Source organism: Rana temporaria, chromosome 1 (assembly GCF_905171775.1).
Source record: "Rana temporaria chromosome 1, aRanTem1.1, whole genome shotgun sequence".
In the NCBI taxonomy this organism is placed as follows: Eukaryota; Metazoa; Chordata; class Amphibia; order Anura; family Ranidae; genus Rana; species Rana temporaria.
The window spans coordinates 524,366,483-524,382,598 of record NC_053489.1 but is presented as its reverse complement, the minus strand read 5'-3'; the positions used below and the strand labels follow the sequence as shown (position 1 = coordinate 524,382,598).

Genomic DNA, 16,116 nt, shown 5'->3' with positions numbered 1-16,116 from the left:
TAAAATGTTAACATTGACAAACATTTTTTAAATGAAACCACTTTTTTTTTTTTTTTTTAATCCTGGATCATATACGTTGATTAGAGAGGATTGGTCATATTACAGGGAGACCAATGTAGGCTACCACTGCTGACCATCTTCGGAAAATGCTAGTTTGGCTGTCCCACTAATCCTCTTGCTTCAATACTTTGAGTCACTGACCCAGAAAGAGTATGCAACAATTGAAGTCCTCTCCTGATCTGCATACTTTTCCAAAATCAATGATTTAGAAAATATTGAAGCTAAAAGGTCAGCAAGACTTCCAGATAACTAGAATTTCAGTGGAAATCCCCAGTAGTGCCTTCTTCCAGCTGGAGTCCAATCATCACAGTGTTGAAGTTTATTACTCTCCAGTGCAAACATGGTATTATTATGTTTACACAATTAGCAAGAACCTCATAATGTATTGTAAACATAAGATATGTTTATCATGTAATAAAAGTACAGATGAAGACGTGTGATGAAGAAGTGTAAAATAAGCAGCACTAAGAATTATAGCTGTAGTTTTTTTACCCAGTGTTCTTATGTAATGCACTGCCCTCTGCTGGCTACAGTGTATGAAAAGTAACATTGACATACATACTGTGCCTCCATCTTATTTCCAAGGTTGAAGTTCCAGAAAAGTTAAATCCCAGGAGACACTCCTCAGCATCTATTGTAAAGTAAGTAAGCTGTTTTTTGCCATGATCTATTTTGTAAACCAGGGATATGCAATTAGCGGACCTCCAGCTGTTTCAAAACTACAAGTCCCATCATGCCTCTGCCTCTGGGTGTCATGATTGTGGCTGTCAGAGTCTTGCTATGCCTTATGGGACTTGTAGTTCTGCAACAGCTGGAGGTCCGCTAATTGCATATCCCTGTAATGTAAACTATTCAGTAGCCAATCAATGTTCTAACAAAAAGTGTCCTCATTTTACCCAGAAAGAGTGATTTGTGTTTGGTTATTCCAGGGGCCCACGGTGTGTGGCACGATTTGAATTCATAGGTGATCAGAAAGATGAACTGAGCTTTAGTGAAGGCGATACAATTGTCCTCAAAGAATACATGAATGATGAATGGGCTAAAGGGGAGCTACGAGGACACATAGGGATCTTTCCAATCAACTTTGTTGAAATTCTAGAAGACTTACCATCCAAGACATCCGGTAATTTTGTACTGTATTGTACATGGTTATTTTTTAACGGGAATAAATGGCTTGCTGTAGCTCTTGGAAGTAAGAATGCTTGCATGACTTTTCCACAAATGTATTACCCTTGTCTAATGTAATAAGGCAGTGAGAACACAATCCTAATGATCCAAGCTTAGTAACACTTAACAGCTAGATGTCCCCATTCATCAGTTTAGTGTAAAACAATGAAGGATGATTGCTGATTAATTTCCATGGAATCCATACTTCTGTTTTTATTTAATGCCATAAGAACTGTTTTGACCCCCTAGTTGTAGCTTTTGTTTTAAATTAGTGACTGCTTGATTTATCTTGTTTTTTTTCCCATTTGATCTTTTAGATGTTCGGGATTCACTTAAGATTAAATTGCCTGGATTATCATCACAGGTATGTGTTTGTGTTTCCCACAAAACCTAGATTGTCAACTAAGATAGGTAACATTGTAGTGTTATCATACAGATCCAAATGGTCATGCAGTGAAATTCAGGGTTGTACATTGTTATGTTAAGTCAAATACTGTATGTTGCCATAAATTCGCTCTACCACCACTCTATGTTTAAAGTGGTTTTAAAAGACATTTTTTTTTTTTTTACTTAATGTATTGTGTGGTTCAGGAGCTCACAGAGGACGTTGCAAGAAAAACACAGCACAAAACAATTTAATAAAAATGGTTTACAGGAACAATAAGTAGTGGAGGTCTATGGATTATTTTTGGGAAATAAGGATAGTGTTTAGCATCACTTAAAAGTTAAAACCTATAATCCTAAATATAGGAAAACAACATTGAATCCAGTTATGTATTCAGGTAAATTATATATTTATTTTTATAAAAACTAACAGTTACCTGAATCTCAACATGAATGTCCCACCCTCTACACGGCAGCCCTCAAGCTGGGACAGAAAAAAGCAGAAGTGTTGGCCAATCAGAGAATTGTTGCTTTGTAAGGGAAAAAACACAGGAATGATCTTATCTATGTTTTTTTTGTCCATTAACAGACTGGGGATGGGTCCTGGATAAGGCTATATTTGCATAACTGCAGTGTACTTTGCAGGGAGGTCTAGAAAGCGACTGTGCTGTATGACAAGGGTGCTGGCTGATCAGAATAAAAATAAGAAACCCTATGACAAATCCTTTTTTAGCTTTTTAAGTGAATCCATCGCCTACACATGTAAATGCATTCAAGCGATACCTGAGCAGATGCAGCAAAATAATAAAATGAGCTGCTTTGCGTTTTATAGCTGCTTACATATAAAATAGTAACATATTCATGACAGTTAGGCAAATGATGGTGATTAAACCACATTTGCTGCACCTTCACTATCGGCTCTGAGTGGTCACATGCAATTTAGTTATTCCATTGTGTCTCATAACATTTGTTACACAAGATGGTACATTTTATTGTTGACATTTCTCATCAACTCATATATTGTTACATATATGCTCTCTGAAGGTACTTCCTTAGACTAGGTTCACACTTGTGTGGCTCTGCAGGTCATGTTTTTGAATGGGCTGCTGTGCCTCCTGAGAATGCGGCACAGAAACTGCCAGTGCAGTGTGATTCCCAATGCGGGGAAACCTCTCAGCGTTTTCCAGTGCGTGTCAGTGCCATTAGGATTATTGGTACCCCCACGCATCTCCTGCCTTTTTTCATGCAGGTGGTTGCAGTTGCGAGAACAGGTGCGGACCCACACAGGAATCGCCTGCATTGTGAACCTAGCCTTATATTTGTTTAACTCGCAAACAAAAAGAAACATTCTTTCTGTTGGTATTAATCTGTTTCCCTGTATTTTGTTTCAGCAAACAGGTGATTGGTGTGAAGCACTGTATGATTTTGCTGCAGAGGCAGAAGACGACCTGTCCTTTAAGAAAGGTGACAAGATCCTGATTACAGAACGGCTAGACCTGGAGTGGTACAAAGGAAGACTGAATGGCAGAGAAGGAATTCTGCCAGCTGCGTTTGTACAGATCTGCTCAGGTAGGGCTTGAGATTTAAATGGCTCTCTATAGGTTCGCAAATAATGCAGTCTAATTTTAAATGATTTGGGGCTTAAAGCCTTTTTAACCTTCTATTTTGCTTTTCCTGGTTCCTCCTCCCCCATAAACAGGATGAAAAAACATTCCCTTTTCATTACATACCCTATGTAAGACCCAGAGATGTCTTTTGATGTGCTCGAAATGCAGGCAGGCCATGGCTGTTAGGCGGGGCAGGCAGGGGTCCCTTACATAGCTTCCTCGAAACCTCATAGCACCCTGCTGTCAAGAACTCTCGGCCCTTATGTAAGCAGTAAAGTGGCTCTTAGGAGCTATATAAATATCAAAATGCCTTTATTGGTGTGTCTAAAAGTACCCCTCAAATGTCTCCTTAATAAGAACCTGCCACAAAGAAATGATGCCACATAGGAGAATTTTTGTCCCCAATGTGATATGCAGTAAATAAAGATTCAGTGAAGAAAAAAAAACACACCTACAAAAATAGATACATGCGATTGTCTGTCACATAGGAGATTATTGCTTATTGAGTAGACACGTGTTTTTTTTTGCGTTTTGCAGGACCAACAGCACGGCAAACTCAGGGAGGGAAAATTGGAAAGGCTCGGGCACTTTATGACTTCTGTGGGGAGAATGATGATGAACTTTCATTTAAGGTATACAAAAGCCTCTCAGTCTGAAAAAGTTGCATTGCTCCACGCATTTGTTATAGATTTTCACTTAAGCCGGCCATACTATGGGCAGGCTGATTGTACCCAAGTCAATCTATCGTTAGACTTGGGTACAACAAGCCTGTCGGATTTTTCTACATACAGTTACTGCCAGCGAGTGTAGCTGCTAGCGGTAACAATTGTATTCTGCTGGTTGGGAATGCTCCCCGTGCCTCCTTCTGGCAGAATACAATAGCGCAGCGGGAGCCATTCCCCCATCAACACTGACTGTGTGTTGATGGGGGAATTTGGTCAATCTTCTTTCCTTCCACCCATGGTGGAAGGAAATAAAATAGTATTCTCTATGGCCTGCTTTAGGATGATTTGCCGTTGTTAAAACCTGGTGTTCCAAACTAATACTGCCTATCTGACATTAAGAGCTGTATTTTATTTTAGATTTGAATAGTAGGAGATCTTAATGTACAGTAAAACTGGCCATACAGCACACGTCATTCCAGGCTCTGGAAGGATCCCAGTCATATTGTTGGGATCCACCCAGATGCCTGATTAAAAGCTGCCTCCAGCTCTCGGTGAGGGGCTGAGAGCAAAAACCAGCTGCACTCACCCCTCACCAGAACCGGCGCTCCAGTGAGCTCAGGGAGGCAAAGCAGAGAGCAGTGACTGACAGTCATTGTTCTCTGCTCAGAGCCAACTGAGAACTGAATGATCAGTGGTCATTTGATTACTCAGTTCTCAGGATTAGAGCTGGTGGGGGAACAGCTGCACCATCACAATGATGCTGCAATATGGAAGTATGTACAGTATGTGTTTTTTTAACTCCAAACTTCTCCCCTACGCTCCATTCACATTTGGTGTGTTGTGATCTCCGGCAGAATTGCTGCAATTTTGCCCATGATCTCAAATCGTAGTGCAATCGCAAAACACGTGTTCACGTGCAATTTATCTGGCGTCAGTGGCTGAGATTTGCAAGACCACTACTTGGTCTTTGGTTCATACATTCACAAGGTTTTTACCAGGTGGATGTCAAAACCATGGGAGAATACTGCCTTTGGCCTCAGCATATTACAAACGGCAAGAGTAGGTTCTTCTCTGTTGGTATTTTTCTGTGATGGTGTCTCCCTCCCCTCAAGGGCATTGCTTTAAGACATCCCAAATGGTTCTGAATATAACTGGGTCTGTGTCCTGTGATGTACGATAAAGAAAATTAGATTTTTCCTACATCTTACCTGTAAAATCCTTTTCTTGGAGTACATCACAGGACACAGAGGTCCCTCCCCTCTCTTTGTGCTTGCTACAAAACAGAAGGACTTCCTGTATAGAAGGGGTTATATGGGGAGGATTTCCTGTTTGTTTGATTGATCTACCAGTGTCCATTTACCTGTAGGTAGCGTATAAACCCATAAGGCCTCATTCACACAGGCGGACTCCGTAGCGATGCATGGAGCGGCCGTTCAGGTCCGTGACAGACGGACCCGAACGGCCTGTAGTGTGAATGAGGCCTAATAGTTATAATTATAACCTGCTCTGTGTCCTGTGACGTAATCCAAGAAAAAGATTTTACAGGTAAGATGAAGGAAAAATCTTTTTATTAAATTAACCACTTCCATACCAGGCACTTGCGCACCTTCCCGCCCAAGGCAATTTTCAGCTTTCAGCACTGTCGCAATTTGAATGACAATTGCGCGGTCATGCTACACTGTACCCAAATGAAATTTTTATCATTTTGTTCCCACAAATAGAGCTTTTTTTTGTTGGTATTTAATCACCTCTGCGATTTTTTTATTTTTTTTTCTGTAAATTTTTTTGTAAATAAAGCACGTTTTCTTTTTCAATTATGGGCACCGATGAGGTGGCACTGATGGGCACCGATAGGCGGCGCTGGTATGCTGCACTGATGGGCACTCATAGGCGGCACTGAGGCGCTGGAGGCTCTTTACCGAGATCGGAGATGCAGGGTGTCAGACTGACACCCCGCATCACCGCGCGCCGGCATGAAATCCTGCAGGACGTCAATAGACGTCCAGTCAGGATTTCACAACCACTTCCCGGACGTCAATCTCCTAGTGACCGGGCAGGAAGTGGTTAAAAACAAAACTAAATTACAATTTAAATGATATTTTAAAGCTAATATTAGTTTTTGGATAGAGTAGGTAATGGTTACAACTTTTTTTTTTTAAGTTTAATTTTACTAAGAGAGAGAAAAAAAAATTGTGAGCAGGCAGACTTTTTTTTAATACAGAAGAGAAGAAGAGACACGGTTTCTTCATCATTAAAAAAATATATAAAATCTTACCTTCAACTCAGAGTACAATTTTGGCATCTGCCAAGATAAATGGACTCCTGCACATGCGTGAGAGTGTAATCATCTCCGCCCAGCCAGCCAAAGTGTCCGAAGATCAGAACCTGGCAGAAGATCGGTCAAAGATGTCAGAGGTCGGCGAGGGAACTTCTGGACATCACATCGCTGGAGTGGAAGTGAGTATAGTTCTACTTTTATTGTCCTATCAAGACACAAGAGGAAGTAAGAGCATGTCTCTCCAAAGGCAGGGAAACCTTTACTTAGTTCCCTATTAGAAGAATTTTCCTCTATTTCTGTTCCAGTGACAACTCAAAATGTTAGATTTTATCTTGCTTTTAGTCCCATTGACAGTGATCATTAGGACAAGTGGAAAGATAAAGCTTCTCGGCAAAGATGCAGACAGCATTAAAAACCCGAAAACGTACCCTTCCTTGCTTTATCCAAAACAAGAAAAAAATAGTTATGCCTTGTGGAAACTTGGATGCATAATACGGTCATTGTTGACATTGCTTGCCAGTATATGAAATCAAAAAGATGACTTTTTCTTACCCAATAATGTGGTCAGTCAGAATGTTGAAAGCATAAAGCTTGTCAAGCAGTTGATGTTTTTCTGTCCTCCTCCCAGGCAGGTGATATTATCTCTTCGCTGGAATCGGTGGATAATGACTGGATGAGTGGTGAACTCCATGGAAGGACAGGAATATTTCCAAAGAACTTTGCTCAGAGATGTTAGCAGTATGCAGCGGACATTGCATTGTACCCTCTCACAAAACAGACTATCACCTTCGGTGCCAACTGAACTTTTTATATCTTCGGTATAATGTGTGAGATTTTTGCACTATGTTTTTGTTCCTTTTGTTCCCCTTTTTTAATTTTAGAAAAGAAAATGTTTTGTTCTGGTCTCTGTATGCGCTGTTTACCTGCTTGTTCTATAGGAATACATTCTGTTGAGCCCACCATGTTCAGTACATATCACATGCCATGTAGCATTGCACAGGGCTTAATGGAGAATGTTCCTATTGAAGTTTACCAGGAATCCCCAACATGTTCTCTACCATATAGTATCACTGCAGATTAAGGGACACAAGTGTCCAGAAGAAAGCTTGGCTGGAGTTACAGTTGACTAGCCCAGGAGAGTTCTGCGTATAATGTGCTTTTGTGTTCGTATTTTTTTGTGTGTGTTTGTATTTTCTGAAAGCAGTGATCATCGTCATGCTGTTCTCAAACTTTCTTACAGTGGTAAGGCTAGCTTAGTGTATTACATGGTGCTTAGTGCTGTTAGATGAGCTGGGTTACTAGACAGCTTTAAGTAGCCACAATCCATTTAGTGCCTATGTACAATACTTTGATATGTCAGTGTTTGCCCCTCCATGTCCAAAACAATGCATATCTATGATTGCCTCCACCCGTTCCTCCTTTCCTTGTTGAATAATTTCCTAAATGGACGTTCTAGACTTTCCTTGTGTTCTTTGACCAGTAAGGCTTTTTTCATGCTTAAAGGGCCAGCTAGAACAAGAACCACCCCATTATGCTTCTGGTAGAGCAAAGATTTACTCTCTCTATTTTGGCTTTGAATCCGTTACAAAGCAAAGATTTACTCTCTCTATGTTTTAGCTTTGAATCCGTTACAAAGCCAAATTCCTCTCTCGGAAGCCTCTGTACAAGCTGGCATTCCTAAACTCACAGCTTGCTATTTTCAGGGAAGCAACTTTCCTCACAGTCAAGCCAAATGGGTACAGTTTCACTGGCCTAGAAGTATTATGTAAAATAAGTCTAGGTTTTGCTGCTTCCATCAGGGGCGTCTGAGAGTTTTCCTGCTTAAAACTTTTGTTATTGGGGGCTCCAGTTATTTACCCTGTCTGGTCCTTACTGCACTTCCAAGATATGGAGTGGTTACACATAGATCTTTAAATTGGTTGCATTTCTGGATTCAGTTACCATGAGCAGGTCTTTCTTGGTAATTGATTTGTAGACACACAGGAGAGAAAATGGGGCAGTTTAAGCAGAATTGGGAGCTAGCTAGGCTGCTAAGATTACCACTCAGTGTTACAAGGTTGGGAATATTCCGGCAGCTTTCTCTGTTGTGACATTAAGCCTGGGTTCACACTAGTGTGAAATTCCAGCGCCCGTTCCTGCATCACTCCTCTCCCGCAGGCAGTTCACACTGCCTTGTGCAAACCGCTGTGGGTGTCATTAACAAAATGACACCCCCAGTTTAGTTCACAGATCGCAGTGCGAACTGTGAACTCACACAGGAACTGGATCGCATAGGTGAGAACGCCCATGCGATCCGATTCTATTGCAGGGACATGTCCCTGCACTGTATAGCTGAACTTGCTTTGCTCACCTGTGGTGTGGGTGCAAATCGCATGCGATCTCTGAGATTGCGCTAGTGTGGAGCCTGGCTTAAGCCCAACTTAACTTGAGTCTGAAAATGGGTAGAAATGTTTGATATTGTTCCAAAATCCTAACTTACTAAGTATTATTTCTTTTAGTCCTTTTGTTGCCACCTAGCACCAGACACAGTCCAGGAAACGGTAAGCTGGGCAGGAGCCTGCCCCTTTTCAGCAACCGTTGCTGACTGGTGTGCTGTAGTGCCGACGAGGCAGGGATGGAGGAGGGAAACCTGATTCTTGGATTTACAACCTCTGATAGGGATAAACCAGACTGAAAGAACTGCAGCAGTAAGACTTCGCAATTTAAAGGGGAGGTTCACCCTAAAAACGACTTTCTAGTATTACATTGGCCCCCCACATTACAATACAATTATGCCTATTATGTTTTTTTTTATGCTGTACATACCTTGGTACAGCTAATTCACCCGCAGCTTCCGGGTTGTGAGTCCCGCGGGAGTGGGCGTTCCTAACATGCTGGTGATTGACGTGATGACAAAAAACGAGCTCCCCACGTCGTGTAAGGTGCGTCACGATTGGCGAAAGGAGCAGAAAGGCGAGTCGGCGATATACTGCGCCTGCGCACCGCCGTTCGGCTCCTTTCGGCAATCGTGACGCAGCTTACGCGACGGGGGGGAGCTCGTTTTTGGTCATCACGTCAATCACCAGCATGTTAGGAACGCCCACTCCCGCGGGACTCGCAACCCGGAAGCCGCGGGTGAATTAGCTGTACCAAGGTATGTACAGCATAAAAAAAAACATAATAGGCATAATTGTATTGTAATGTGGGGGGCCAGTGTAATAAGAGAAAGTCGTTTTTAGGGTGAACCTCCCCTTTAAGCTTTTGGAACATTATAAGGGCCCGAGTTGACTGATGTTCGTATGCTTCAAGCGGGATTTGCCTTCCTATATAAGGCTTCGGGAATGCAAAACTCACTTGAAACAAGTCCAATACAGATCAGAAGGGTCTCTTGAAGTTCAAATGCACCTGTCACTGAATTCTGAATGAGCTCAGAAGTGTCCCAAAACTGATGCAATCGAAACAAGCTCAAAGGCCGTCTTTGCAGACACTTGAAGGCTTTTGCCTAATTTCTGGCTTGCGTTCAAAGAGGCCCATAGGAATTAATAGTACTACATGCAAATTTGGTTTCCAAAGTCCCTTCCCAATTTTCATAATGCTTAGCAACAAAAGTGCCGTAAAATCACACATTGACACAATAGTGTCAACTGTGAGAAGCTGCATGCAATAGTGTCATAGCTGCATGCTACTGCATGTGTATAGGTGCAAACAATCCCTTAGTGTGGCAACTAGGAGCACAGAGCAACTATAATCAGTACAGCCCCCCAAGAAGGAGAAAATGGCAACCATGTCATGTAACATATTTGTAAGCATTAGGTATATTTTATTTGTTTCTGCTTCGCAATAAGGTAGAGAAGCATAGATGTATCTGCCTTTTGGTGCTTGAAGAGGTACTTTATGTTGGGGGCACTGTATGCATCAACATGACACACATCCTAGGTGCACACTCTGCCCAGATTGTCTTGTAGATTCTCTAAACAAATGGCCTCAACTGTTAAGCAGATATACAAGCCTCCAGAAGCTTGACTACGTAGCAATCCTGGCCAAGACACGCTGTTTTTACACATTGACATGTTTAGTCTTCAAGCAGTAGACAATTGCTAAGTGTATTTCTATAGAATCATTTTTTTTAATGAATAATCATGTTTCAATATAACTTTCAAGTGAAAAGGGCAAGTTTTAAAATGAAATAATGTTTAAGCTTGCTTGAAACAGGTGTACAATGCTTTACCCAAATGATGGCAAACTCATCATGTACTTGCTTCATGAACATAAGCTGCACTTTCAAAAAAAAAAAGTGCAAATATGAACTTTGAACACCCATATACAGGGTAGATCCGTGGGATTTATTTCTAATCATTCCTTTAGACTCTCTGTGGTCCTACTTTTTATGAAAACTTTTTTTGTACTATGGTGAAAAATATTCTAATGTAAAATAGAAAAAAAAAATGAATGTGTCATAAATATGGGGAGTGCATGGAGTCATACTTTAAGTACAACCTCACAACTGAATGTCTTTTCCATTCATTGTAAATGTATGGAATTTCAGTGAGATGGCTTCATTTCTGTCTCCTCCTCTCATACTGTAAATTTCTGCATCTGTTTTGCTAAGATGAGTTAGCAGATGCAGTGACTGCCTAACCCTGCCCCATGTGTCCTATCTTCTGTCATACAAACAACAATGCACTTTAAGGAACCTGACCGCTCTCCCTAGACTCTGAGATTGTAAGATGTGCAGGTGGTAAATGTACTATGCCTTTGCTGACTACAGAACATTTAGGAGGAGTTTACGACAAGGGTATAATTTGTATAGTCTTTCATTGGGCAAGTATACATTACTGGAACGCTACATAATAAAAAAAATATTTATAATATATCAGTGTTCTGTCTTTGTTTGCATCGATCTGGCAGCAGTGTAACCAATGCAAGGTTCTAAATCGGGGGTAGGAAACCCACGGCACGCAAAGCCTCTTTTGCTGGCACTCGACTTCCTCCCCATCAGCAGAGCAGCTCAGGGAAGTGTCAGTGAGACAATAATGCATTAGAGTTTCAGAATTCTCTATGCAACACCTGCACTGAGGGGAGGCGCTGTGCCCCCCACACATTGTAAAAAGATGCAAAACATTGTTTGGTTTTCTAACTTTGCTGTAGCTGCGATTGTCAACTTTTGTGATGGGGAAAAGGGATTGGGTGCAGTTCTGCTAGGGAAGGGGGGTGATCCCTGTTTCCAGGAGGAGGAGGAGTGTCATTGGCCACTGCTAAAGCCAATCACAGTCCTGCTAGCCTCGCCCACCATCTGGAGGAAGATGACTCGCTTGGTTGCCACTAGCAATCTCAGAAAGAAGGAATTTCACTGTGATTGAGAAAACCACAATCGGGTGAGTTTTTGGAATTACTGTAGAACTTCTGGGAACTACCGTATTTATCGGCGTAAAACAAGCACAGGGGTATAAAACACACCCTAACTTTAAGAGGGAAGTTTCAGGAAAAAGAACTTTCCACAGCCCCCTGCGTATAACACGCAGGCACAGTTTCCCCTTTATTTTCAGGGTAAAAAAATGAGTGTTATACGCCAATAAATACAAGTATGTTGAAATCATTCCTGAACCTTTGCGTCACTTATTACTGAACCCTGCACTCTGTGTCCCGTTTAAGCCACAGCCAGTATTCAGTGCAATGAAAATCACACGCAACCACTTGTTCTAAGCTGCGGGGACCCAACTTATGATCATGCACACAGGCCCACTGCTTTCAGAAAATGCCTCTGACCTGAGCTCATCATTGCGCATCCATTCCATATGCTTGTATGCGACATCACAGGAGATACATTGGTGGGGTAGATGAGAAAGCAGGTTACAGTGGTGCGGCAGATGAGTTCAGTGTTAGGGCAGATGAGAAGGTGATTCAGTAGTAAGACCGAAGAGCATGGGAATACGGCAGTGGAGCGGATGTGCAGGGAGGTACAGTGTTGGGGCAGATGAGAAAAGGGGTAAGCAGTGGGGCAGATGTGCAAGAGGTACAGTGGTGGAAGGGATGAAAAGGGGGTTCAGCAGTGGGACAGAAAAGCGGGGGGGTTCAGTGTTAGGCTAGATGAGAAGGGGGTTACAGTGGTGGGAAAGATATGCAGGGGGGGGTTAGTGTTGGGGCAGAGGAGAAATGAGGGTACAAAGGTGGGACAGGTGGGCAGAGGAGAAAAGAGGGACATCGGTGGAACACATGAACAGAGGGTTACAGTGGTGGGGCAGAAGAAAAGAGGTGGGACAGATATGCAGGAGGTACATTCGTGGGGCAGATGAGAAACGGGTTTACAGTGGTGGGGCAGATGAGCAGATAAGTTCAGTGTTAGGACAGATAAGAAGATGGTTTAGTGGTGGAGAAGATGTGCATGGCGGTACAGTGGTGGAGCATATGAGAAAGTAGTAACATTGGTGGGGCAGATGAGCAGGGGGTTACATTGGTGGGGCAGAAGAGCAGGGGGTAACAAAGGTGGGGGGGACAGAGGTGGGGCAGATGTGAAAGGGGGTTACAGTGGTGGGGCAGGTGAGCAGATAAGTTCAGTGTTAGGACAGATTAGAACATGTCAGTGGTGAAGCATATGTGCATGAAGGTACAGTGGTGGGGCAGATGAGAAAGGGAATACAGTGGTGGGGCAGATGAGCAGGGGGGTGCAGATGTGCAAGGGGTTACAGTGGTGGGGCAGATGAGCAGGGGGTACAGTGGTGGGGCAGTTGAGCAGGGGGGTTACAGTGGTGGGGCAGATGTGCAGGGGGGGTTACAGTGGTGGGGCAGATGAGCTGGGGGGCTACAGTGGTGGGGCAAATGAGAAAGGGGTACAGTGGTGAAGCAGATGAGCAGGGGGGGTTTTAGTGGTGGGGCAGTTGAGCAGGGGGGTTACAGTGGTGGGGCAGTTGAGCAGGGGGGTTACAGTGGTGGGGCAGATGTGCAGTGTTGGGGCAGTTGAGCAGGATGGTACAATGGTGGAGCAGATGAGCAGGGGGGGTTTTAGTGGTGGAGCAGGGGTGTACAGTGGTAAACCAAATTTGCAGAAGGGGCAGTGATCTGAAATGTGGAATTGCAGGAATTGGGGCTGATCCGAGGCGTGAGTGCAGGATGTTAATTTCTCACTACTCAAGTAGTTTACAGCATTTACTTTATAAAAAAAAAAAAATTTCGTGATCGAGAGTGTGACATTGACTTTTTTTTGTTATAAAGTCGGCACACTCAATTTCTTTGAAAACCTTTTTCGGCACACTGTGCTCAAAAGGTTGCCTACCCCTGTTCTAAATGATTAGCACTTAGCAGGTCTTTAAAATAAAATAAAATAAAACCGCACAGACTGCTATAATCAGACAAGCTCTGGTGCTTTCACCCCCAATGCTCACTGATCTATCAATACAGAGCTGTTCTTATTTCAGGTTGAGGGAGGCTCGGCTTCATTCAGTCCACTTCCTTTGAGCGCTGGAAGTCGGGATCCAACCTGGGGCTCACAGGGGAATGCTTCTGAGAATACAGCCCCGGATAATTACCTAGCACTGCTCTCTGCAGCATTTAGGATTTGCCCAATAACAAAGAAAGATAAGGAAGAAGAGAACCTGTGATTTCACCGGACCTAGGCTGAATACACCTTTAAATAAAGGGTAAGTATCTGGATTTATTTAAAGGTTGCAGCAAGTCAAACGGCTGAATACAGGCATACCCCGCTTTACGGACACTCACTTTACGTACACTCGCGAGTACGGACATGCCCGCGAGTGTACGTAAAGTGTCTCACAAGTACAAATATTCCCGCGCCGTGCACCCGCATTAGACGGAACTGAAGTTCTGAGCACTTAGCCTGCTCAGTTCCAGTGTGCTCTTTCTGTATCCTGGCTGCCTCCCCACCTCCGGTGACATCACATCCCCTCAGGCTTCCCAGTCAGCCACAGAATGCCATCCAGCCTCTCAATAGCAATGTCCTTTGTGCACAGCGCGATGTCCGGGGGATGGATTGGAGCGCCCCCCCTTGCATCAGATGAGCTTATTTACATGTGAGTGTTCCCCTGATGCCCCCACTAAAGCCCCTGGCACCCCCACTACAGCCTAGAAGTGAAAAAAGGCATTGCTTCACTTTAAGTACATTTTCGTTTTACATCAATGCTCTGGTCCCGTTGTGTACGTAAAAGTGGGGTATGCCTGTATACAGTGGATATAAAAAGTCTACACACCCCTGTTAAAAATGTCAGACCAACATAAATCATTTCAGAACTTTTTCCACCTAATGTGACCTATAAATTGTACAACTCAGTTGAACAACAAACTGAAATCTTTTAGGTCGGAGCAGTAGCGGATGTTGCTTAAAATTTTTGGGGGGCGCAAACGAACTGAAAAATACTGAAACAAAAACATCAGTTGCAGCCATTGTCTCCATCATATGCATCCAACTGTGCCCAGCAAATGCAGCCAACATGCCTATCATATTCAGCCTCTGTGCCCATAATATTTTTGGGGATATTTATTATAGCAAAAAGTAGAAAATATTGAATTTTTTTTTTTTTTTAAATTGTCACTCTATTTTTGTTAATAGCGCAAAAAATAAAAATCACAGAGGTGGTCAAATAACACTAAAAGAAAGCTCTATTTGTGGGAATAGACGTGGCTCCCAAACAAAATTGACGTCCTTTTTTCCCCCACAAATAGAGCTTTCTTTTGGTGGTATTTAAACACCTCTGCGGTTATTATTTTTTATGCTATAAACAAAAATAGAGCGACAATTTTGAAAAAAATTCAATATTTTTTACTTTTTGCTATAATAAATATCCCCAAAAAATACATAAAAAAAGTTTTTCTCTTTCGTCAATGGACGGACACAGCTTCCTTTATACTCTTGACTGTAGGGTTATGTTCTGTCTATTAGAAGAGGACCTCTCCCAATATACAGAACATAACCCTACAATCAAGAGTATAAGAAAACTGTCCGTCCATGGACGAAAGAGAAAAGGATTTTTTTTACGGTGAGTACAAAAATCCTATTTTTTTTTCCTCAGTTTAGGCCAATACGTATTCTTCTACATATTTTTGGTAAAAAAAAATCACAATAAGGGTTTGATTGTTTTTTCTCAAACGTTATAGCATCTACAAAATAGGGGGTAGTTTTATGGCATTTTTATTAATATTTTTTTTTACTAGTAATGGTGGCGATAAGCGATTTTTATCATGACTGCGACATTATGGCGGACGCATCGGACACTTTTGACACCATTATTTTTACAGTAATCAGTAGGGTTGTCCCAATACCGATACTAGTATCGGTATCGGGACCGATACCGAGTATTTGCGGGAGTACTTGTACTCCCGCAAATGCCCCCGATGCCTGGCCGAATACTCAGACCCCCCACCCCGCTGCCACCGCATCCCGCCGCAACGCCGCCGCCGCTTGGTTAATATGGGCGGGGAACATTACATCTTTCATTTGAATAGCTGTAGTGTTTCCCGCCGCGTATAGACACTCCCCCTTGCTCGGGATTGGACGGGTGATCTGTCCAATCCCGAGCAAGGGGGAGTGTCTATACGCGGCGCGGCGGGAAACACTACAGCTATTCAAATGAAAGCTGTAATGTTCCCTGCCCGTATTAGCTAAGCGGCGGCATCTAGGTATGGGGGAGATGGCTGCTTATATGGGGGACATGGCTGCATATATGGGGGGGACATGGCTGCATATATGGGGGGGACATGGCTGCATATGTGTGGGGACATGGCTGCATATGGGGGGGACATGGCTGCATATGGGGGGGACATGGCTGCATCTGTGGGGGGACATGGCTGCATCTGTGGGGGGACATGGCTGCATTTGGGAACACATTTAAAAAAAAGTATCGGTATTCTGTATCGGCGAGTACTTGAAAAAAAGTATCGGTACTTGTACTCGGTCCTAAAAAAGTGGTATCGGGGCAACCCTAGCGATCAGTGCTATAAAAATGCACTGATTATTGTAAAAATGACA

The 16,116-nt window shown here is 42.9% G+C and overlaps 1 protein-coding gene across 2 annotated transcripts in view; it reads left to right on the top strand.

The window, feature by feature from the left end:
- Positions 1-8,862, top strand: part of SH3D19 (SH3 domain containing 19) — a 114,946-nt gene extending 106,084 nt beyond the window's left edge. The window contains exons 16-21 of one of the 2 annotated variants that reach the window (XM_040331894.1): positions 646-701; positions 990-1,183; positions 1,545-1,591; positions 3,003-3,180; positions 3,756-3,850; positions 6,790-8,862. In XM_040331894.1, coding sequence (XP_040187828.1) covers positions 646-701; positions 990-1,183; positions 1,545-1,591; positions 3,003-3,180; positions 3,756-3,850; positions 6,790-6,897 — 678 coding nt within the window. In that variant the 3' untranslated portion in view covers positions 6,898-8,862. The remainder of the gene's footprint in view (positions 1-645; positions 702-989; positions 1,184-1,544; positions 1,592-3,002; positions 3,181-3,755; positions 3,851-6,789) is intronic. The other variant, XM_040331895.1, reaches the window with a different exon arrangement.
- The last annotated feature ends 7,254 nt before the right edge of the window (positions 8,863-16,116 follow it).